This window comes from Nomascus leucogenys, chromosome 18 (assembly GCF_006542625.1).
Source record: "Nomascus leucogenys isolate Asia chromosome 18, Asia_NLE_v1, whole genome shotgun sequence".
Taxonomy (NCBI): Eukaryota; Metazoa; Chordata; class Mammalia; order Primates; family Hylobatidae; genus Nomascus; species Nomascus leucogenys.
In genome coordinates this window covers 8,344,796-8,370,508 of record NC_044398.1, presented here as the reverse complement: position 1 = coordinate 8,370,508, position 25,713 = coordinate 8,344,796, and the positions used below count along the sequence as shown (strand labels likewise).

At 38.2% G+C, this 25,713-nt stretch overlaps 1 protein-coding gene across 3 annotated transcripts in view; it reads right to left on the bottom strand.

Moving 5' to 3' along the window:
• Positions 1-24,169, bottom strand: part of UBE2D1 (ubiquitin conjugating enzyme E2 D1) — a 35,849-nt gene extending 11,680 nt beyond the window's left edge. Inside the window, exons 1-2 of one of the 3 annotated variants that reach the window (XM_004091105.3) lie at positions 23,914-23,967; positions 9,284-9,426 (exon numbers count right to left, since the gene is read on the bottom strand). Coding sequence is in view for 1 of the 3 variants with exons in the window: in XM_003258253.3 (XP_003258301.1) it covers positions 23,914-23,937 (24 nt within the window). In the remaining 2 variants the exon portion in view is untranslated. Of the gene's footprint in view, positions 1-9,283; positions 9,427-23,231; positions 23,256-23,913 lie in introns of those variants that run through there. The other 2 variants (XM_030798526.1, XM_003258253.3) reach the window with 2 other exon arrangements.
• Between the last annotated feature and the right edge of the window lie 1,544 nt (positions 24,170-25,713).

Below are 25,713 nucleotides of genomic sequence, written 5' to 3'. Positions count from 1 at the left end.
TTTTTTTTTTTTTTTTAAAATAGCTGGTGCGGTTTCTCTTCCTAATAAGAATTAACTAACAGGGTTGGCTGCTTCTTTGGTCCATGTTACAGTTAAGCAATAAGGGACCGAGCAGGCTGACTCATGCCTGTTAATTCCAGCTACTTGGGAGGCTGAGGCGGGAGGGTCGCTTGAACCCAGGAGTTCGAGGCTGCAGTAAACTATGATCAGGCCTCTGCACTCCAGCCTAGGTGACAGAGCAAGACCGCATTAAAAAAAAAAAAAAAAAAGAAAAAGAAAAAGCAATAAGGAAATGGATTTCAGACTTTGACTTAACTATGCTGGTTAAAAGCAGCAAGGCTTTGAAGTTCAAGTCTGGGTGCCACCACTCACTTCCCACATGATCTTGGGAAAAATCTTTATTTCTCTCTCCAAAGCTCAGTTTTCAAGTGGCACTACCTCCATCCACAGTTTCTATGACAACCAAGTGAAATGATACATGTCAAGTGTACAGCACAGTCTCTGGCACATAGTAAGCATTCAAATAAAGGGAACTGACAGCCTTCCAACTCTCTAGCAGCAGAATACGATTATTAAAATAGTTTAAATGACTGAGGGAGGAACAGTTCCCAAATCACAGCCCCATTTTAGAAGGGCTGTGCCTTATAACAGTTTTCTAATTTGGGCTTTTAGGAGATTGCCTCTGTAATTATTCATCATGTTGAATTTTCTAAACATTAGTGTAAATGGGACTTCTTTGCCCTCATTTTAACTAGAAAACTAGTTAATCAGAAAATGACAGTCTCTGTAGTTTTAAAAAACTGTTAAGGACTTGCATGTATATATTTTAGAGATAATGTGTATGTGAATAAATCATACATATGCACAAATACATATTGATTTTCTTTATTAACAAGAAAAATCAAAACCTTATTCTAGTTGGAACAGCCTTGAACCATATTCAAATTTCACATGTCAGGCTTTTCTTCAAAACCCTTTAAAATATTATATATAAAAACAAAGGTTATCTTGTTCTTGTTGTTATTATTTTTGATGTACTAATTCTACCTCCTCTGTTAGAAGTTAGGGCTAAGAGACAGAAAATCTAACACACACCTGAAAAGGCTGAGTTCTTAAGCTGTCACTTTATTACAGCTCATCCACATAGGAAAGAGGCAGCTGATAGAATATCAAACACCCTTAATGTTCACATGGATCATTATTTGTCACAAATAATTACAGTAATGCTTTGGGGAGGAGACTTACATAACCTAGACTTTTTAGAAGGGTCTAGATTCCTAATGTTCTATCCCTTTGTCAATCCATGTGTCTGGAAATACGTCATTTTTTCGGAAATATGTAACTGAAACTAGGATGCGTATGTGCAGACAGAATGACCTACAGAAAACAAAAGGTACAACACATTCCCACTCTGGCCCACAAAAATACAGACTTTAAATTTGAAAAAAGAAAAATGAAGATATGTTGGAAAATTTTGAGATGTGTTAATGAGGTGAAAATACAAAACAAACAGAAACTACAACTAGACAAACGAAAACCCCACTTTTTTTGCTTAGTCTATGCAGCAGCCAGTGTACTTTTAGATGACAGACAAAATCAATGATCGCTTTTATTTGTTGAATTCTTTCTTTTGATTTAGATTACTCTAAGTTTTTCTGGAACTGCCTTACTACCTGATCTATGCTTTCCCTGCTATAACTGCCATTCTTAGTTATCTACTTTTAGCACCACTGCTACATATGGGGTATGAAAGATAACTTAAGGATTTTTATGTTATTCCAAAAGGATATGTTAGGATTAGTACTCTCTTCCCTTGCCCTTCTCCCCTACGCACCATATAAGAATTAACACTGAATTAGACAACTTGCTCAAGACCATAGGAGCCTCACAAGAGCCAGGACTTAACTCCACATTCCTCACTCTAATAGAAGTCTCTCTTGAGAACAACTTATATACCCCAGACTCCCACTTCTGGAACATGTCTTCCTATTCCACCACTACCTAGAAATCTAAGATGCACCCTATAAATAGCTTCCCAATAATGATTTCATAAGCCCCCCAGGCTTCCTGCCAAGAACTCTTCATGGCCATGCTTTTGTCTTTATCGCATGCTGGATTAAAAGATCTCAAAGACAAAGGATTTAAAAGCATTCAATATTTTCATTAAGTATTTTATCTACATATGTGTGTTACAAAAGCAAAGCAATGATTTGTAAGAAAAAAGAGAGCAAGCAATGTATAGTTAAGCACCCACAAGACCATACCTGGACCAAACCATTGTCAATTACAATACTTCCATCCACAACTTTGTTGGGAAATAAGTATGTCACTCACTGTTGGAGGGAGGATAAGTTGATACAGTCTTTTGGAGGGAAATTTGGTTTTAACTGCAAAAGTAGAAAATGCATATGGTCTCTGACCCAGCAATTTCACCTCATAGAAATTACTGCCCTGGTAGCTAAAGATACATATATAAGGATATTTACTGCAGTATCTTGTATAAGTATGAAAAACTGAAATAACCTAAAGGTCCATCAATAAGAGAATGGCTTCATGAAATGATAGCCATATTATGAAATACTGAGTAGCTATTTAAAAGAGTGAAACAGATCTATGTATGTTGACACTGAAAAATGTTAAATGAACATAATATAGTGATTAAATGAAAAACACAAGTTACAGAACAGTATGCCCATTATGATCTCATAATATATATATAAACTCTAGATGCAAAAATAAATAAATAAAAGGATACACAACAAACTGTTAATGGTAGTTATCTCTGGGAGATACTACTGGGTTGCTACTTCTTTATGTTTTCTACGCCATTTAATTTTTTATAATACTTTTGTAACTTTTCAAAGAAAAATAAAGATTTTTATTCAGGTTCTTAAGCATTTTAAAAGATAAAATATCCCACTCTGAGAGAATGGAGGTAATAAATAAATACATAGATATAAAAAAAGAGATAAAATGGCATTGGTTTTTTTTCCTCTACATATATATTAAGCATCTTCTCTTTTCATTAAAAATGTTTTATAAGACAATGAAAGAAAGACTGAGGTACTATCACGGATTGGAGGATAGCTACTAAGAAGACCCAACAAACAATTAAATCCAGTGTGGGATCCCAGATTGGATCCTGTAACAGGAAGAAGTCATTAGTGAAAAAAACCTGGTGAGATTTGAATTATGTGTGTAGTTAATAGCATGATACCAAGGTTGCTTTCCTTGTTTAACTGCACAGTGGTTATGTAAGTTGTATTTAGGGGAAGTTAGGTTAAGGATATCTATGAACCTTATTATTTGAACAACTTTTTTGTAAGACAAAATTACTTCAAAATGTTAGAAGTAAAACTTTTTATACACAATCTAAAACTTAATTCCCTACTTTCTTTCCCAACTTAATTATTTTCCTGTACTCCCCATGCCTGTTAATGGGACATAAGCCAACCAGTCATAAGGCTCAAAATCTTAGCACTGTTTTCACTTTCCTCTTTGTCTGTCCTTTGTATTTAATCAGATGTTCTATATATATATTCTTCCTCAAAATCCATTACGTTGCTTACCACAGTTACCTCAAACATCAATTACAGTTCAATTGTAACTGCTTCCAATACTCTAGGCATTACTTGCAATAAAAAAAATCTTCTAAAAGCACAGCTCCTTTTATTTCACTCTTCTACTTTATTTCAGTGGCTCCCCATTGCTTAGTAAAGACCAAATTCCCCCAGTGAACATCTTTTCATTATCTAGTCCCAAACCTACACTCTTATTTGGGTTCCTCTTCACAAACGTGCCCAGTGATTCTCCAAAGAATCCCCTTGGATTTTCTAAAACACTTTCAGGAAGTCTATGAGATCAAAATTAATTTCATAATAAAACTCAGATGTTATCTGTCTTTTCATTCTCAATATCTCATGAGTATATAGTAGAGTTTTCCAGAGGCTTAATGACATATAGTATTTTAACAGATTAATGCACAAGCATATGTGAGAATCCAGCTGTTATCTGTAAGCTTGACTATAACGAGATTTGAAAACATAAAACAATGCCACTCTACTTTTTTGTTTGGAAAATATAGTTATTTTTCATAAAAAAAGTTATTTATGTAAATGCAGTGGATTTGTTATTCTTAAGTTATTTACTATTTAAAATGTTTTATTTTCTATTATTTATTTATTTATTTATTTATTTGAGAGACGGAGTCTTGCTCTGTCGCCCAGGCTGGAGTACAGTGGTACAATCTTGGCTCACTGCAACCTCCGCCTCCCAGGTTCAAGTGATTCTCCTGCCCTAGCTTCCCAAGTAGCTGGGACTACAGGCATGCACCACCACGCCCAGCTAGTTTTTGTATTTTTTAGTAGAAATGGGGTTTCACTGTATATTGGCCAGGCTGGTCTGGAACTCCCGCCTCAGCCTCCCAAAGTGCTGGGATTACAGGTGTAAGCCACTGCGCCCAGCCAAATATTTAAATTGTTCTAATCTCTCACATGGTAAATAATAATACATATAACCCACAGAAACAAAAAATTCTTTGGATTCTACAATACTTAATAATATTAAAGGTTAATTTGTTCAGTGGCAACCAAAAAAAAAAAATTAAAGGGGTACTGAGACCAAAAACTTTAAGAACTGCAGGTATAACCTGACTACTTGGATGTTTCCTAGACACAGTTAAGTTTTCTGGCCCTTATAATTTTCTTTCTTCTAAAATAACCTTCCTTCCATCTCCCATGCTCAAATTTTACCTGCTTTCCTTAAGGAGAAGAGAACAGAAAAGAGGAGAAGAGAACAGAAAAGAGGAGAAGAGAACAGAAAAGAAAACAGGAGAAGAGATCTTATTTACAGACTTCTATGAAGTTGAAATAGCCAAACTGACATTCTGTTTAAATGCAGTGTGCTGAACTAATACTCTTCCTTTCTCACATGCTATCTTTTCAAAGTCCAATTACTAGCTGTGTGACCTTGGGCAATTAACCTCTTTGAGTCTCAAGTGTGCCGTATATAATATGGGGACATCTCTGGTTACCTTTAAGAACTCTACTGAGAATTAAAATTTCATACCCATGTATAAAAATACATAGGTAAAGCACCTAGCTTAATATCCGACATGTATAATAGATGCTTAATAAATGCTAACTTTCCCCCATCTACCAGAATGTTTTTTAAAACTAAGAATTTTATGCACTTTATTTATGGATCCCACCATAATACTTAGCACAATGTCTTTCACATAAGGTGTTTGGTATTATTTGAATCAGCAATAAAATTTAAAGAAAAATGTCATCAGTAGAAGATAAATATCTCAAATTTCAATATTTTACAAATGCAAGTGATGAGATTTGAGAATCGAATCAAAATAAATTATTCTTTTATATAGATATGCAGATTGCATATGGTAAAAAGTATAACTGGTGTTAGAATAGGGCAGGTCACTTGAAAACACTATGGTGAGCTTTTAAGTAACATGTGAAACACAAAAATGAATATCAAAAGAATATTAATTACTAAGATATTATGCCATTGTCACAACTCTTTTCAATTTATAGAATGTATTATATATTCTAGCAAAGTATCCAAAGCCACACAAAATTCCTGTTAAATTTTTGTTTCCATTTCTCTAGTTTAGAAGATCTCAAAGCTCTAAACATTACTTATTGTTTATTTAGGATGGTACTGACCTTCTTTCAGGACACAGCTTTGGGTTGCTTTCCAAGGGGAGTTAGGGGTTTGTGCTCAGCTGACCTCATCTCAAAGTAAGTCGTCTTCTAACCACTGGCAATCCTTAGTGACAGAGCTGCCCACAGACAGGGCTGCAGTCTGTGGCATGGACAGAGATTTTGTTTGTTTGTTTATTCCATGGTTAACTTAACCAGATGGGCTAAATATAGAAATTTATTAAGTACTTCTACATCCTTCCTAACAGGCATTATTCAGATTTTATACTTTCATCCCAACTATACCCCTCCAAGGCATTAAAGATTTAATGCAATAGTATCAGATTATGACACTAATAAAAATCCTCATAAATCACTGGTCAGGCACATTGTTGATGATTAAACTGGGGCATGAAATTAAAGGAGAACTTACTCATTTGTGGAAAAAATATTTTTACAAGATGTAGCTTAAAAGGTATAGCAAAGAGGTCCTCTAGGTTCTTAGAAGCTTAAAAGTAGCTACAGAAGTTGTACCTCCAAGGAAATACAAGAGTAGCTATAAGCCTCAAGGGTCCCCTTCTGAACGTGTCACTAAAGTTTAGAATACTGCAGGGAACCCTGGAAAGAAAGTTTATCCTAGGACAGAAGAGTGATCTAGTAAGGAACTAGTAAAAATAACTGATGTAAACTACCTTCTAAATCAAAAATAGAAACTGACATATGAAATATATAAGATCTGGTAAATTCTGAAAAGTCACAAGGATTGCCTCAGAGTTTACTTCCTATCCATCTCTTTAAACTTGGGGCACACTTTAGTACCCCTATTTGTGAAATCGTAGATTGCTGGGGGGCACAGAAATAGTATTTTTTTTTTCCGTTTAAGAGATGGGGGTCTCCTTATGCTGCCCAGGCTGGACTCAAACTCCTGGGCTCAAGCAATCTTCCCGCCCTACCCTCCCCAAGTGGTTGGGATTCCAGGTGCATATCGCCACACCCATGATTTTTTTTTTTAATTTGCCAGTTATTACAAGTAGGACTCAGGGCTGCTGCCATCTTGCCACACAGACCGTGTGCCACTGACAATAAAGGACACCATTCACACAGGCCCCAAAGTGAGTGTTGCTCCCTGGGAGCTCTGCAAAGCCTTAATACAGAAAGTTGCACATAGGAAATGAACATATCCTTTAAACTTAACTTAGCATATCATCACTGTCTCAGACAAACAAATAGTACTTTTGATGTGGAAGCAAAAGTGATGGTGTTTGGCATCTGAATGGGACCAAGAGCACTTATTTCACCTTTAGCTACTGTGACAATGTGTTGAAAATGGAAAGAAAAAAAAAAGAAATGTGAAACCCAGAACTCAAAAATTAAAAAGTGAAAACAATGACATTTCTAGTAGAGGGAAAGTTTTTTTTCAATAGATGGTGCTGGGTCAATTAGGTATCCATATGAGGAAAAAACAACCTCGATCCCCCTACCTCAAATAATATACAGTTATGTGCCACATAATGTCTCAATCAACGGATTGCATATATAGTGGTCACATAAAATTGTAATGGAGATGAAAAATTCCTATCACCTAATGACCTTGTAGCCATCCTAACATCGCACTGCAGTGTCTTGCTCATATGCTTTAGTGATGCTGGTGTAAACAAATCTATGGTGTTACCAGTCCTATAAAAGTATAGCACATACAACTGTGTATGGTGCATAATAATTGATAGTGATAATCCACAACTATGTTACTGGTTACTGGTTCATGTATTTACTACATTGTACTTTTAATCATTATGTCAGCATGTACTCTTTCTACTTATAAAATAAAAAAAGAACTGTAAAACAGACTCAGGCAGGTTCTTCAGTAGATATTCCAGAAGAAGGGACTGTTAACAGAGGAGACGACAACTCCATGCTGTCCCTGAAGACCTTCCAGTGGAACAAAATGTGGAGGTGCAGAGGTGGAAGACAGTGATACTGAGTATCCTGACCCTGTGTAAGCCTAGGCTAATGTGTGCATTCGTATCTTAGTTTTTAACAAAAAAGCTTAAAAAGTGAAAAAAATGTGAAAAAAATTAAAATAGAAACTTATAGAACAAGGATATTAAAAAGGAAATTTTTTATGTAGCTATATAATGTGTTTTAAGCTAAGTGCTATTACAAGAGTCAAAAAGTTAAAAAAAATAAAGTTTGTAAACTGAAAGACTTACAGTAAGCTAAGTTTAATTTGTTATTGAAGAAAAATATTTTTCACATAAATGTGTATATACTAAGTGTATGTAGAGTGTTTATAAAGTCTACGGCAGTGTACAGTAATGCCCAAGGCCTTCACATTCACTCACCATTTACTCGCTGACTTACCCAGAACAACTTCCAGTCTTGCAAACTCCATTCATGGTAAGTGCCCTATACAGGCATTCCATTTTTTCTCTTTTATACTATATTTTTACTGTACCTTTTTAATGAGTAGCTATATTTAAATACACAAATATTTACCATTGTGTTACAATTGCCTACAGTATCAGCACAGTAACATGCTGTATAGGTTTCTAGCCTAGTAGCAACAGACTACACTATATTACCTAGACATAGTAGGCTGTACCATCTAGGTTTGTGTAAGTACACTCGATGATGTTTGCACAATGACAAAATTGCCTAACGATGCATTTCTCGGAAATTATGCCTGTCATTACACCATGCATGACTATACAAAAATCAATCCTAAATAGACTAGAGGTTTAAGTGTGAAAGCTAAAATAATAAAGCTTTTAAAAACCCCATAAAGGCAGAGATTTTTTTAACAGGACACAAAGAGCACTAACAATAAAAGAAAAAATGAAAAATTTGGACTTGATTAAAATTAAGAACATCTGTTCACCAAAAGCACATTAAAAGTGTGAAGAGACAAGCCACAAAGTGGGAGAAAATATTTGCAATATTACATATATCTGACAAAAGGCTCATTCAGAATATGTAAAAGATATTCCTACAGATCAACTTTTTAAAAAGCAGCTTAAACAGGCACTTTGCAAAAGAAGCTACCCAAATGGCCAATACATATATATATCAGAAGGGGCTCAGTTTCATTAGTCATCAAGGATATGCAAATTTAAACCAAAATGCTATGCCACTACATATCCAACACAATGATTTAAATGAAATAGAAGAGAGTATAAGTGTTGGCAAAGATTTGAAGCAACTGGAACTCTGGAACTCCTGGTGGAAGAGGAAAACTGATAGTAACCACTAATGGCAAACACAGAAATTCTCTATGACCTAGCATTTCTACTGCTAAGTATATACCCAACAGAAAAGTGGATATGCATGCCAAAGTGCCATTATTTGTAATAGCCCCAAACCAGAAGCAACTCAATGTCCACCAACAGTAGAACGAACCAGAAGCAACCCAAAGTCCACCAACAGCAGAACGAACAACTCAAAGCATATTCATGCAGTAAGAATGAATGAACTACAGCTCCAGGCAACAATATAGATGAATCTTACAAATATGGTGAGCAAAAGCAGCCAGAGACAAAAGATACATACTGTATGATTCCCCTTAAATAACGTTCAAAAACAGGCTACAGTAATGTACGGTGATAGAGATTAGAATAGTGATTTACCTTGACGACAGAGGTAAAGCTAAGAAGGGAGAAGAAAGGGTTTCTAGGGTCCTTGTAATACTATTTCTTGAGCTGGGTGCTGGTTTCACAGGTTTGTTCACTTTGTAAAAATTGGTCAAGCTGTATACTTTATGTCTGTATAACTGAAACAAAAAGTTTACATTATAACTTTTAAAATGTATTTTGCCACAACGAATAACATAATGATAACATAAAGACGGGCAAGGATCTATAGAATTCATATAATGGAAAAGATGGCTATCAAATAATAAGACTAGTACTCTGTATATGAAAAGAATTCATTATAGAAGCACGCTGTGTGAGTACACATATATTTTGTGTATTTCGGTTTCATTTCCAGTGACTTTTAATCTAAAATTGAAATGCATTGTTGATTCTATTTCCTTCTTCCCCTCTGAGACAAAAATAAGCTTAGAACAAGTCAACTCTATACCTAAACAGATCAAGCAATAAATATCATCAAACTGGTGAAAGTATGTTCCAGAAAAAAGTAGTCTGTGCCAATGAAGCAATTTTCTATTCTAATGTGATTAATATTCAAATAAAAAAACTAGCTAGGAGTATCTAAATTTTAAAATAAAAATATAAGATATTAATGATCAGTAAATTAAAGGATAGTGTCTTTATATAATGACTAGAACTATAAAAGCACTTATAATTAAGCCACAAAAATTTGTATTTAATGGATTTATATAGCCTTACATTGCTAAGCACCTCTATTCTAGTTCAGATTTCTATAAACAACTAGACACAAAGAAAAGTACTGAAAGGTCTGAAACTGAATTTTAAATTGCCACAGATGGCATGTTTATAACACCCCCACAATATGCTGAGTGTTCTCCATAAAACCAACCTAGACACAATCCCTGCCTCTAGGGGACTTAAAATCTAAAAGTAGATGAGGCAGCCTAATTCAAACAAAGTAAACAAATAAAAGGAAACAAAGAAGGGAATGTAAGAGAAGGGGCCTGCATTAATCTCCTGGCTCCCAGAAGGGTAACAGGCCAATCTGAAGAGAAGAGAATAAAAGCAAACAAGTGAGAACTGCCTTATTTACCATAAAACTTAATATGACACAATGCAGTAAATATTCCCTAAAAAATTATGCTGACCAGACTGAAAATGCTTTGTTGTTTTCTAGCTTCAACAGTCAGAAGATCTAAATCTCCATAATAGATATAATACATACCCCACTGGGTGTGTGTAAAGGACATTAAACAGTCCATGCAAGGGGCTGACTTACAGCCCAAAATTTAAATTATTGAGTCCAAAGCCTATGAAAGCATTATTTCAAAACTCCTGGCTCAACTGGCAATTAATTAACATGACACAACCATCTTTACCTCAAGATTCCTAAAACAAGACGGTGATTCTTACTGGATTGCATTTTTCATGTTGCCTCTAAAAGGATATACGAGCTATATTTGGTTTGTCTGTAAATAAACATTTCATGGGCTTACAGTTCAGGCCCTGATCTCCTTATCCAGTTGACTAGAGCTATTTCAACAGAAAGATGTCAAACGATCATCAGAAATGTCTCCAAATACAGAACCTCTTTAAGCCTGTGAATTAAAGTACATCTGGATTTTAAACCATGTAGATTCTTCCCGGAAGACTTCAAAATGCTGACAACATCCAATTAATTAAGTTATAGGAACCAAACTCACTTCAATAAACTGGTCCTATCTGCTTTGCTGTTTCCTTGGATCAAGTCTCTCTGGCAAAAGCTGTTTATTTAAAAAATAATAATGCAGCCAACTGCCACAAAAAAGATGAAGAAAGCAATAATATGTGACTTTGCTGCATCAGTCATATATATTGAATGTGAACTATGAAGAGTGTAATTCAGGGCCGGGCACGGTGGCTCATGCCTATAATCCCAGCACTTTGGGAGGCCAAGGCGGGGAGATCCCCTGAGGTCAGGAGTTCGAGACCAGCCTGTCCAACATGGTGAAACCTCATCTCTACTAAAAATATAAAAAATTAGCCAGGCTTGGTGGCGCATGTCTGTAATCCCAGCTACTTGAGAGGAATCGCTTGAACCCAGGAGGCGGAGGTTGCAGCAAGCCGAGATTGTGCCATTGCACTCCAGCCTGGGCAAAAAGAGCAAAACTCCGTCTCAGGGCAAAAAAAAAAAAAAAAAAAAAAAAAAAGAGTGTAATTGAGAATAAAAGCTTGAGGTCAGAATTACAGACATTATTTACTCAGTGCCTCACATCTCAACCACTTTCCTGAAGTTTTCTCTGCATCAGGCATAATGACTCAATTTCCCAAAATGCTATCTTGCCTCTACTTTCAAACACAGCTTCCTGTTTAGATGGCGGACTCTTGATCACACTCTCTACATATAATATTTCCATCAGAGGAATTACATAAATAAAAATCTATTTTAGACAAATCCAAAGTAGCCAAGTAAAAGCTGTATTTGAATCTGTTTTATGAAGTCTTACAGTAAAAATGCATTTATTCGTTATAGTAATTCAAACTCTAACCTTGGAGCTGCCATCTAATTCTTCTCTTCACATCCCACTCCTTCACAATTTGAAAAGTACCAAATTGTTCAGATTCTCCTTCTATCTAGATCCCTCCCTCTGAAAGGGTCCCAGAAGGCCCATCAAATAGGACAGCTGAGGTCCAACGTGTAGAAGAGTCTGATATGAGCCAGAGGAGAGGGAGTTTAGGATAAGAACCCAAAGGTTCCAGCCAGGCAGACAATATTAGTATCTGGGACCAGACTGATAACAGAAGGAGGAATCTGAAGAGACTGCCTAGACCAGGGAGCCTGTGATACTTGACTTGAAAGGCCAAGAAGGTGTAGGCATAGATGGATCACACCAACTCAAAAGGGCCAGGTGGTACAAACACCCTGTAATTTTTGTCATATATCCCTCTTTTCAATGTCCTCTGCTAACACTGTAGCTTAGACCCTCTTTGGATCTCACTTAAGTGCAATATCTTAACTTACCTACTGTCCTCCTATTTTTCTACCTATACACTGCTGCCGAAATCGTCTTCTTGAAGAGCCATGTCAAACCTCTTCGATGTTTTCCATTCACCTTCAAGTAAGACTTGTAAGTCCTTAAAATGACTTACCAGACCTTCCAAGATGTGACTTCTTTCTAGCATCATATCTGCAACACTTTTCCCCAGTGCTCTCTGCACCAGCCATGACTTTTAATCTTGCCTTTAGTTGCAAACATGGCTTCCTTTTCAGCAGAAGATACTTAATCACCTTCCCTCCCCAAAACACACTCTCTCCCTCAGTCATTCATTTTATCTAGTTTACTTTTATTTTCTTGTCTCATCTTAAACATCATTTTCTTCAGGTTTTCCCTGAACCCTTCAATGGGTCCCTGCTGTATTCCTAGAATACTCTGTGCGTCCCTTTTCATGACATTAATCAAAATTATAATGACAAATAGTAAACAATCTTGAGTTTGATGAGGGCAAGGATGCCTATGATTAAGAGTGTTCATTCCGGCCAGGTGTGATGGCTCACACCTGTAATCCCAGAACTTCGGGAGTCTGAGGCAGGCAGATCATTTGAGGTCAGGGGTTCGAGACCAGCCTGGCCAACATGGTGAAACCCAGTCTCTACTAAAAAATACAAAAATTAGCCGGGCATGGTGGTGCATGCCTGTAGTCCCAGCTACTTGGGAGGCTGAGGCAGGAAAATTGCTTGAACCTGGGAGGCGGAGGTTGCAGTGAGCAAAGATTGTACCACTGCACTCCAGCCTGGGTGACAGAGTGAGACTCCGTCTAAAAAAAAAAAAAAGCATTAGTTCCTATTACTCAAAAACCTTCAATGGCTTCCCCAATCTTCTGCATTAAGTACATATTTCTCAGCACAGGCCTTCAAGGTTGTCTACAATATGAAGCTTTATGGTCTACTGTTTCTGAACGATTCCCAAAAGCAGGATTATCAGCTCCTTCCCAAATAAGCCAAGCGTATTCTAGTGTCTTCATTTCTGTAGCTTCCTCTACAAGCCTGGCTCCCCTAAGTCTTTCAAAATGCTATCCAGTCTTCCCAACCTATATCAAATTCCATCTTCTCCACAGTTTTTCCTGATTTTCCCAAATAAATTTAGCCTCTCCCATCTTTGACTCCCTTCCTGTTTAAATATATTGTATTTTCTGTTTGGTACTTTCCTAAATCCATCTAGTTGTTACAGGACTTTTCTTACACTTATTAATTTTAAATTTCTTAGATAATGGTGATACCTGTTTTTCTATATAACTAGCATCTCCTTACTGTATTTAGTATATGCCTTGTATCAGAAGGTGTTCGATAATGCATTAACTTGAATCTTTTGACACAGGGTCTTGCTGTCATACAAGCTGAAGTGCAGTAGCACAATCACAGCTCACTGTAACCTTGAATTCCTGGGCTCAAGTGATCCTCCCACCTCAGCCTCCCAAGTAGCTGAGACTACAGGCACGTGCCACCATGCTGAGCTATTTTTTAAATTTTTTTTTTTTTTATAAATGGGATCTCACTGTGTTGCCCAGGATCGTCCCAAACTCCTGGGCTCAAGTGTTTCTTCTGCCCAGGTCTCCCAAAGTGCTGGGATTACAGGCGTGAGCCACCGTGCACAGCACTGAATCTTAAAAATCTATTACATAGGCTGGGCACCATGGCTCTCACCTGTAATCCCAGCACTTTGGGAGGCCAAGGCGGGTGGATCACTTGAGGTCAGGAGTTCGAGACCAGCCTGGACAACATGGCAAAACCCTGTCTCTACTAAAAATACAAAAATTAGCCAGGCATGGTAGTGCACACCTGTAGACCCAGCTACTCAGGAGGCTGAGGCATGAGAGTCCCCTGAACGCAGGAGGTGGAAGTTGCAGTGAGCTGAGATCATGCCACTGCAGTCCAGCCTGGGTGACAGAGCCAGACTTTGTCATTAAAAAACAAAACAAAACCAAAAAAAACTATTACCTATAAGGCAGCTGTGCAGCTGTGTATGGCAGTTGTCTAAATATGTGGATAAAACAATCTTTTAAGTACAAAAGCTACCCGTCAAATAGAGAAAAGCTAAATGGAATTAGAGAAGCACGTTATGTTACCAGTGCAATAACAGAAATATATTTTATTTGCATCATAAATAATTGCTCTTTAGAGAATAAGATTTATTGACCTTATACATTAAGAGATGTCAACATTTATTTCAAATCTGATATTTCAAAGTAAATGGAATTTTAAGTCAAGTCTAATATAGCTCCAGAGCACAGTGCCAAAGCTCATTGTTTGTTTCTGTGATCACTGTTGTTTGCTGCAAAAAAAAAAAACAGCAAATACATTATTTAGGTTTGCCTAAAATTATGATTCAGAAGGGATGATAGCAAGTATCAAGTTCAATCCATTAAATTTCCAAGTGAGGAGTATAAAGACTATGAGTCTCTTGGCCAAGGTCACAAAGCAAACTAGGACAAAGGGTCAGATCATCTGACTTCTACTCCAGCACTCTTCCCACCCCAATTCAATACTCACCTCAACACTGTAACAGCTAGAGCACGTTATTTTCAACCAACACTGAAGCAAACAATGCTCCAGTACTGTATTAAGGCCATTTGCACATTTTTAGCTGTGCTCCAGAGAAACAAAAGTGTGATGAGTGAAGGAATGAGAAGGAATTCTTATCTTTTCTCAGGAGCTTATATCATATAAAAGGCTAGAAATGAATACTACTTCATAAGCCTTCAGGAGCGTTGTGTTTAAAGACACTCTGAGAGGCAAGAAAAACTTGATAGGAAATTATACACAACTTAAAAAAATAGAATTTTCACATAAAATATGCAAATGGAGCATTTTGAGTGCTCCATTATCAAAACTTACTATTTACTTTACAGTAACCAAAAAAAGATGGAAGAAAAAAGAGAGAAAACCTAGCTGCCTATTTGTTAAAACGTGTGTAAAACATGAACATGCCTACCGATACCTACCAAATATTTGTTATTAAATATTGCTTCTTACAGCTCTATACCTAATAACTGGCATATAGTGAGCACTTAAGTGTTTCATAATAAATTCTCTACTCTCTGTTAGTATCATCCAGTATTATTCTTGAATATTATGGTTGTACATCAGTCACTAAAATGTTGCTACTTGTAGAAGAAAACAATGCATACAATCTGTATCAAATGGAAATGTTTCCAAGGCTAGAACAGTTTACACTATGTGTATATGTGTATCAATATATTTGTGTGTCTCTGCATATATGTATTCATTTGCTCTCCCTATATATGTATACACGTATATGTATGGTTGTATGGCATGTATTTTTGACATTAATTTTACCTAAGGATCTTATGTTATGGAACAGTGATTTTCCAGCTTTCCTTACAGCAATTTATAATATGAAAAAGATTTTACATTACAACCTAGTACACACACACACAGAGACACACATACATGACTAAAACAAAAGTTTCATGAAACAACAGCCTTACTATATGCAAAGCACTAATATTTTCTATTCCATTTTAAAAATTGGATGTTTATTATTCACTAAACTGTTTGGAAACTCATAAAAGAGAAAAAAAAGGTACTGGGGAGGTGTACACCTTAGTTTGGCATCCATTTCTTAGAAATAACCTACAGTCAATAGATACCAACGAGAAAATACCAAAATGAAGTCTACAAACTATTAACCATCATTCATTCGAAAGTGCGGTTGAGCACCTGAAAGGCTGGGTCATAAAACAAGTCCCCACTTGGGAGGCTAAGGCAGGTGGATCACCAGAGGTCAGAAGTTCCAAGACCAGCCTGACCAACATGGTGAAACCTTGTCTCTACTAAAAATACAAAAAATTAGCTGGGCGTGGTGGTGGGCACCTGTAATCCCAGCTACTTGGGAGGCTGAGGCAGGAGAATTGCTTGAACCCAGGAAGCGGAAGTTGCGGTGAGCCGAGATCACGCCGCTGTACTCCAGCCTGGGCGACAAGAGCAAACTTCGTCTCAAAAACACACAAAAAAACAAGTCCCCACAATTTAAAAGGAGTCAAATAATGATGGGATTTGTTCTCTTACCATAATGGAATTAGAAGTCAATAACAGAAAGCTATCTGTAAAAATCTCCAAACATATGGCAAATAAATAATGTATTTCTAAATAATCCAAGGGTCAAAGAAGAGATAAAAAGGAAAATTAGAAAATATCTTTAAATTTAAGTGAAAACAAAATACAGCAAAATTTGGGAGAAGCAAAAACACAAGCCAGAGATGTTCTGGTTTAAGAGAAGAGAAGAAAAATGAGCCCAGACCATTTGTTAGGTCCACTTGGTTTTCTCTAGAGCAATCCAACCATACTACTCCCAAACTCTGCTCACATAAGGAGGGTGGCCACCTAGCATGAGAACAATCAGATTATTATCTGAGGAAGCTTAAGGTGAAGGAACCAACTCCTCAGCTCACCACCACTGGAGAGGTTTCTTAAGTCTGAAAAAAAAAAAAAAAAAAAAAAACAGGAATCTAAATAAGAACTGTGGTGTCACTAAAGGAGATGAGCCATACAAACGGGACCACATGAATAGAGGACAGTGGGAAATACATCCAGAAAGAGGCAAGACAAGAGGATGCAGAGCATGACGGTGGAATGGACAGCACTAGACTGTATGCTTGTAGATAGCAGCTTCCTCCCCATACTAAGGACAATCCTGGAACACAACAGCCTGTTATTGTCTAATGTGTGAAACTGAACCTTCACAGATTCATCTCAGAACCAAATTAAGCACAGAAAAACCTTAGCTTCTCAGAGACCATCAGGACCAAGACGGGCCAGAAATAAAACCTGTCCTGCCTTCAGACACATGTGCTAAGGTGGCCTAAGGACCCACCCCTCCAATTCCCAAACTCTGCAAATATGGTCATATTATATATTCTAGTATCATTTATTCCAGCATTTCACAAGAGAGGAGAGAGGATAAGTATCTCAATTCCTGTTGTTAATTCAATGTAATCAGTTTATTCACTATTAAAAAAGCAGGGACTATTACATTAGCAGATGACCATTAACTCAGTTTTATGGCTAAATATTAGGTTTATCATTTCTATTAGTAGCACTCATTAAATGAAAATAAAGGGCCCATATGTTTTCTATGCGTATTTCAGGGAACTAAAGCGAGTAAGGACGCTATTTTGCTTTCCTGGAGGCAATCCCACATCCTGCTAGGTTTGGTTTTCATATGTGCCTGGCTTCTTAAAATAGGCATAAACAGCTTTATTTAGTTCTAGGCTATTTATTTCCACAGAGAAGAAATCTCAGAACTTTTTAACTGTCATAGGTTACCTCATTTTTTTACACCTCTATTGAGATGAAGAAAGAAAAATACGGTATCAGGGACAAAAGAAAGACTGAGCTTAAGTACAAAGATTTAAAAAAAATTGACATCGTGGCTTATTAGAGAAAGAACACTATCTCGCTCTCATCTCAAGGAAAACCATTTATCCCAAAATGCATAAATACTGTGCTTCTTTAAGTTATATCATTCTTTCTAGAAAGAACTGGAGTCTTGGATTATCTCGTAATATGAACAGTTTACTACCCAAAACCACTACAGGAACTAAATGACTCTGTCAATTCAAAAACAGTTATCTCAAATAAAAACTTCACAATGCAATGATACTTTGACAGAGCATTTATGAACTACAACCAATGTTTCAAAATCCTTTTGGAGGAGAGAAATTCAAAGTGATGAAACAAAGATGATCAAAGTTATATTACTGATTTACAATGTTAAACGATCTCAGCAGGCGTTTACTTTGGAGCAGAGATTTACGAAGCACAATCAACACATTTGAGCAACGTGTCAGTGAAAATGATCAAATATGCCAAGGTCTTAATTATAACACCACTTTACATCTGTATAGAACATTTCAGTTTGCAAAGCACTTATATCCCATAAACCCATTTGACTCTATGTCTTCCAGTTTAAATACAACAGATACGAGTTCATGTGGATAAGAGAAGCTATGTACTGAAGTGGTTAAGAACATGGAATTACATAAGATATATTAAATTTAATTTTGCTTGCTTCTACTTCCCGTTTTAAAAATGTGGCTACTAGAAAATTTAAAATTAAAATGTGGCTCACATTGTATTTCTATTGGATAGCATTGTTCAGTCAGTTTATTGACAGATTTTATTTGCTAGCCTAGGGGGCACAATCACTGGCATATAAAAAGATTAAGACAAGGAAATAACAACCTCTCCACTAAAGGATTTGACATTTTAAGTGAAGTGTCACAGGTTCAGTAATAATATTGCAGCCAAGCTTAAAAGCAAAATAAAAAGTAAAGTCATACAAAACTTTGTCAGGGAATGTGGCTGTTCTCTTCTATAAACAGATTACTGATACTAAATTATGGAAAGTGATTTAAGAAACAATGTTACCATCTTTAAAAGCCCACAAATTTGCTCTGCCTGAACAAGGAGGAAAATGCTCTGCCCATGGTCTGCTTTCTAGAACCTGAATGTAAAGACAGAATACGGCAAGTAGGTCCTACAAGGGGGTTCACCATCTACTCTGATATCATTTACTCCTTCATTTTACAGAGAAAGAAAATGAGTCTTAGCCTGACTAGGTGGCTTATCCAAAATGTCATCATTTCAAAATTTAATCAATATAAAAATATGTTTATAAATATCTCATTAGTAACAATTACTTAGATTTGTATACTAGGTCTTCAAATTCCAGTATATATTTTACACTTCAGCACATCTCAATTTGGATACTAAATTTTCATCAGCAATATTTGATCTATATTTAGATTTCATAAAGCTCAAGGTTGAAAACTAAATTTTCATACCCAATTTGTTTCCATGTGGCTACTGGCTACATTAGACAGAAAGCTTTATAGAATATCTGACGAGTTCAGTAATCTCAGTGAATGCTCTCTTCAATATCCAAAAACTATCATTCTCTCCTAAGGAAGAAGTGGAAGAGAAGGATCCTTGACTCTCTCTTCAGATAGGCAGTTTTGTGGCTTTCAGTAGCGATATGTAACTGCAACTATTTTTGTGTTAACTGGGCATGAGAAGGTATTAAATAAAAGATTCTAAGACTAAAAAAAAAAAAAAAGAATGTGGAATTGAAGCCAACTGTTTGTTTTGGAATCGTAGCATTGGCACTTACTAGACAATGCGATCATAAGTAAACTACTCAATATTTCCCTGCCTTAGTGTCATCATCTGTAAAATGGAAATAACACTGTTTCTACCTCTTGGGTATACTAAGAATTAAGTCAATTAATATATGTCAAGTACTTAGAAGGCAGAGTAACGATTATATACACCCTGGTTTTTGAGATCAGCAGCCTCATAGGTATGGATATCCATACATATCCGTTGTATGGAAATGTATGGAAAATATGTACTAGCCTCATTGTATGAAGCTAGTAAGCCACACAGCCAGGAATAAAAACCAGACCTTTGGCTGCATGAGGCGGTTCACGCCTATAATCCCAGCACTCTGGGAGGCCAAGGCGGGTGGATCACCTGAGGTCAGGAGTTCGAGACTAGCCTGGCCAACATGGTGAAAACTCGTCTCTACTAAAAATACAAAAATTAGCCAGGCGTGGTGGTGCAGGCCTGTAGACCCAGCTACTCAGGAGGCTGAGGTGGGAGGGTCACTTGAACCTTGGAGGCAGAGGTTACAGAAAACCAAGATTGTGCCACCGCATTCCAGCCTGGGTGACCAAGTGAGGCCCTGTCTAAAAACAAAAAAAAAATCTCAGGCCTCCTTCTTCCATTTGATGCTCCGTCCATAAAGGGCTGGGTTAACTATCCTAAAGTTTCCTAGACTGACATAAACAGTTTAACATAAAATTCTACAAATCAAAAAAATTCAGCAGCTCAAAACATTTATCAAATTTGATTTTAATCTACGTCTCTCTATATATGTTTCAGATTACATTGACTATTAAAAAATAAAAACAACTAATGTTCCATTTGGGGGCCAGAACTACGCAGTAAGGAATAGTTCTCTGAGTTGCTATATTTGTAAAACGAAACTCTACTTCCTCACTTTTCAAAAGACAAAAATGGAAATAAATGTATCACATCACATAATGCTAGTATGCTGTTCATTACCTCAAATTCTTTATCAAATAAAATCTATGATGATGATAATGACTGTTTTAGGATTTCCTTTTTTTCCCCCTTTAGTTTTCAAAACATTCAGTATTGGGATATTAACACCTGCAATTTAAAAAATAATCCCCCCCAAAAAAAGTATATCAAGGAATGAAAATAGTATTGATAGAAGAAACAACTTAGAAATTATTTCTAGAAAATAGATACCTAGCTGAAAAACTGTCCTCCTTTTTTCAGACATGTTTTAGGTATCTTTCCTTAGACTTTGTTCAAACTTTTTTCTTTTAATGATTTAGGTGACTGCGATAACATCTTTCACCGTATTTAAAAATAGGGCATGGGTGTGTAAATTTATGAGCTGGAATGCAAAACTGGCACACTAAATCAGAGCATTAAATCATTTAGTATATTCTAGTATATTTAGTATATTCTAGTACAAAAATATATTTTAAGCATTGATATCTCCATGCTCTGTCTTTACATATAATTTTAATCCAATTATCTTTATTCTTTTTCATTGTGAAGAAATGTGAAATCATGAACTTTTTAACACTCTCAAATATGCCAAGCCAATTAAGAGATTATTGGCCAGGTGTAGTGGCTCACACCTATAATCCTAGCACCTTGGGAGGCTGACGCAGGTGGATTGCCTGAGCTCAGGAGTTCGAGACCAGCCTGGGCAACACGGTGAAACCCCATCTCTACTAAAATACAAAAAATTAGTGGGGCATGGCAGCGTGCGCCTGTAGTCCCAGCTACTCAGGAGGCTGAGGCGGGAGAACTGCTTGAACCCAGGAGGCAGAGGTTGCAGTAGAGCGGAGATCATGCCACTGCACTCCAGCCTGGGAAACAGAGCGAGACTCCGTCTCAAAAAAAAAAAAGGATTATCTTTGGACAAAGCACTCCTCCACTCCAGGCCTCTGGATCCTTCCTTGAATAAGGACAGGCCAGAACATCAGTGGTTCTCAGTCTTCTTTCCACCCCAACCCATCTGAGGGATTCAACATCTCTCCATTTATAGAAGTGATGACAGTCTGAAAACGTCCCACAGGTGATTCTAAGACACTGCCCTAGAAGCTGTTCCCCTGCTTGTACCCTCTACTACACTACGGCAGACTTATCTGAGGTTCCACACAGCTCTACGGCCTGCCACTTTAGGTACAGGAAAATTATAGTAATACTTCAGTGAGCTTAAGAAGAAAGGCCAAAAATCAGTATACATCTTCATTTGTTGGAACATGAAAGATTCAAATAAGAATTTCTATACTGATGACATCAAAGAAGATGGTGTAACTATTCATATGGCAGGTGGCACATCTAACCTAGAATTGGCTTCTAATCAAGGAGGTAGGTAAAGGAGGAAGAAAAGTAGGGAATCAATCAAAATAATCACCCCTAAGGTTTGAGGGATTAGTCTGAATGTGTGATTAATGGAAAGAAGATTTGTGTAAGTCAATCTGCCTGACATCAGAAAGGGAAGCCAAAAATGAACACACAGAGATGTGATGGTGTATCATCCCCAATTTCTTCTCCAAAATATCAATTTGTCACGTTTGATATCAATTCTATATAAGTAATTTTTTTTTTTACTCAACAACTCTATAAACTAATAACCAATAAATACTAAAAAGAAAAGATTTGGACACATGCCATATTATAAATATAAATCAAATACACTACTTCAGCATGGTGATTGATGAGAACTGCCAAGGGTGGTATTTACAAATAATGTTCATATTTCTTTGAATATCCACTTACTGTGGATAAATTATACAGCATTTAAAAGCTATTGTTACTTGGGTATGGTGACTTGTGCCTGTAATCCCAGACTCTCTGGAGGCCAGGAGTTCAAGACCAGCATGGGCAATATAGTGAGATCCCCATCTCTTAAAAAAACACAATGAAATTTAAAAAGCTCTTGCATGTGCAAAATCATGTGAAAAATTCTCACAACTAGGAAAGAAGGAAATAGAATTTGAAAACTTCCTTGGAAGATGTGCATTTTCTGATCCAAATGTGAACCAATATTACTTCGTCATTAATAAGTATGCAAGGTATGGTAAAGATGCTGACTGAGGCTTCAAAATTAGGATATTTATATAAAACAATGTGTAATGGTGCTACCTTCAAACAAGAAAACATTATTACTTAATAAATGCTGATGCTGATTGTTAACGGTATGTTTTACAATGAGATGACCTTTAAATGGCACAAAAAATAACAGGTGATCCACAGATTTAGAATTTGAAAATAAAAAACCGGCAGGCTCTAAAAGTTGCTGTCCTCTGTACCTAAAGATGTCACCAGTGGTGAGTCAGAATGCAATGCGTACGTCACTATCACTGCTCTAACATATACTATTGCTATAATGGACTCCTGGTCAAAAAAGTGGATAAAAATGTGGGCATCAATTTCTTCTGAAACAACTACAAGATACACTGTCCATTGTTTCTTAACTTAGTGAAAAGCACTCCCTATTTAACAAACACATTCTCGGTGTTCCCAGTGTGAACTGTAACTGTAAAACCTAAAACTTGGGTCAGTACACAGACCAACAAGAAATAAAAACGAACAGAAAGAAATGCCCGAATCTGAATTCTGAAGGATGTTCGCATCTGAAATGGTGGCAATAAATAACTGTGAAAAAAAAGACAATTCCATACACAGGGTTGAGATGGGTAAACAGTTGTTGGATGAAGATATACATTTCTTCCTCATTCTATACCCATGTGTCAAAGCATCAAAACAATTTATTTGCGACAGTTTATGCTGTGTCTCGAACTTTACATCTAAGTTTATCATGAGGGGGAAAAAAACCTGTTTGGCTTGACTCACCGTGAATCACAGCCAGGAGGTCATCTTGTTGTGTATCAGCAACTATGTTTTCGCTACAGCTATGTGACCTGAAGTGGCAGCAGCAGAGGCACCAAAATAGATGGGGCAGGAGCCTTCTCCTGGCTTCTTGGCCGCAAATGGGCTTTCTAGCCCATTCGGGCAACTGAGCAAGAGCCAACCGCAGAGGAGAGAAAGAACCAACCCGACAGCTCCGCGGAGAAAGGCTGCAGGCCCACCCCACCTTCCGTGCCCTCCCAGGGAGCCCGGGTAAGCAAGAACATAAAAGAGGACAGGCTTAAGAAACAGCCTGGAGAAAACACAGCATGACAGGGGTCAAAACTGGCCCCATGGAGGGCAAAACCCGGCCGTGACCGTGAAGCACAGATTTCGGGGCGGTCTGGACGCGCAGGAGGCTCTCTACCCTGGGGCTCCGGGAGCGGCTCCGGCGCGAACGCGCGCGGGCCCCCAGCCTTCAAGCTCCTCCGGCCTCCTGGGAGCTGACCCTGCTCCCATCTCACCTGTCCGGTGCCCGCCGGCCCGGCCCGAGCCTTCAGCTCCCTGCCCGCACCCCGGCCCACCCTTCCATCCCTTGCTCTCCCCGCATGTGTCTCGGGACCACTGGCCGAGTCAGCGTGGGCAGGGGCCGCTGCCCCGCAGCCCCAGGCCCGGCCCCGGCACTCACTTTCTGAATCCGCTTCAGCGCCATGGGTCAGGGATGGCGGTGGGGACACCGGCCGGCAGGGGTCGGCTGCGGGGCTCGGGGGCTTGGGTCGTCGCGGGTTGGGCTCGCTGGAAGCTAGGCTGGCTCCGCGCGGTGGGTCCCCGGTTCGCCGCTCCCTGGCTCGCTCCGGGCGCCGGTCCCTGCTCCGTGTGCGCCCGAGCGCGAGTGTGCGCGAGTGTGCGGGCGGGGACGCCGGCGAGACTCTTTTGTTTCCGCTTTTGCTTCTGGGAAGGAGCCTGCGCCCTCCCCGCCGCGCCCCGCCCCGCCTGGCACACTGGGAAGTGTAGTTCCAGCCCTGTCCTCGGCTGCAGGCCCCCGGACGCTGCCAGGTTACTTACTGCTGACCTCAGCCAGGCAGCTTAAGGTGAGAGCTGCCGGGGGCTGGAATTAGCCTCTACAGTCTCATTTAGAGCAAGTTGCTGAACCTGGGGCTGCGCATCTGTAAAATGGGGATAACAAATGAGCTCCTAACGCACATAAAGGAATTTCTAAATCATCAGTTAGTAATTCCTTATCCAATAGGTGCCACAGCTGGTTTTATTATTTTTACCTTTAAAGATTTCACTGTCTTTTCTCAAATATATGGATTGCCTCACTCACCCTGCACACATGCACAAACTCATATCAGACCCCTTACTTACCTCCTTGGTTCTTATTGCAGAGGAAAAAGGTGTCTCTTCCGTCCTATGTACAAATCTTCCTTGTCTGAGTGCATTGTCTGCTCACAGGTATGCCCCTCCCATAAATTACCCGCTTCGAACACCGAGTTCTGGGCTCTCACTCCCATCGTTGGTTCCTTCCCTTCCGTTGACAGTCCCTGACTAATAGTCAACTCACACTCCCCACTCTCCAATTCCTATGAACTTGTGTACCCATTAAAACTTGGCTTCTTGGCCGGGCGCGGTGGCTCATGCCTGTAATCCTAGGGCTTTGGGAGGCTGAGGCAGGTGAATCACCTGAGGTTGGGAGTTCGAGACCAGCCTGGCCAACATGGTGAAACCTTGTCTCTACTAAAAATACAAAAATTACCCAGGCATGGTGGCGGGTACCTGTAATCTCAGCTACTTGGGAGGCTGAGGCAGGAGAATCGCTTAATCCCGGGAAGCGGAGGTTGCAGTGAGCTAAAATGGATTCATTGCTCTCCAGCCTGGGTGACAGTGAGACTTGGTCTCAAAAAAAAAAGAAAAAGAAAAAAAAGTGAAAAAATCAACAGATGTTGGTGAGGCTGAGGAGAAAAGGTAACATTTATACACTGTTAATGGGAATGTAAATTAGTTCAGCCACCGTGAAAAGCAGTTGGGAGATTTCTCGAAGAACTTACAACAGAACTACCATTCGACCCAGCAATCCCATTACTGGGTATATATCCAACAGAAAACAAATTATTTCACCAAAAAGATACATGTTCTCACATGTTCATTGGTACTATTCACAATAGCAAAAACATGGAATCAACCTAGGTGCTCATCAATGGTGGACTGGATAAAGAAAGTGGGGCATACACCATGGAATACTATGCAGCCATAAACAAGAATGAAATAATATCCTTTGCAGCAACATGAATACAGCTGGAGGCCATTATCCTAGGCGAATTAATGCAGGAAGAGAAAATGAAATACCACATATTCTTACTTATAAGTGGGAGCTAAACATCAGATACTCATTGTATTAGTCCATTTTCATGCTGCTGATAAAGACATACCCGAGACTGGGCAATTTACAAAAGAAAGAGGTTTAATTGGACAGTTCTATGTGTCTGGG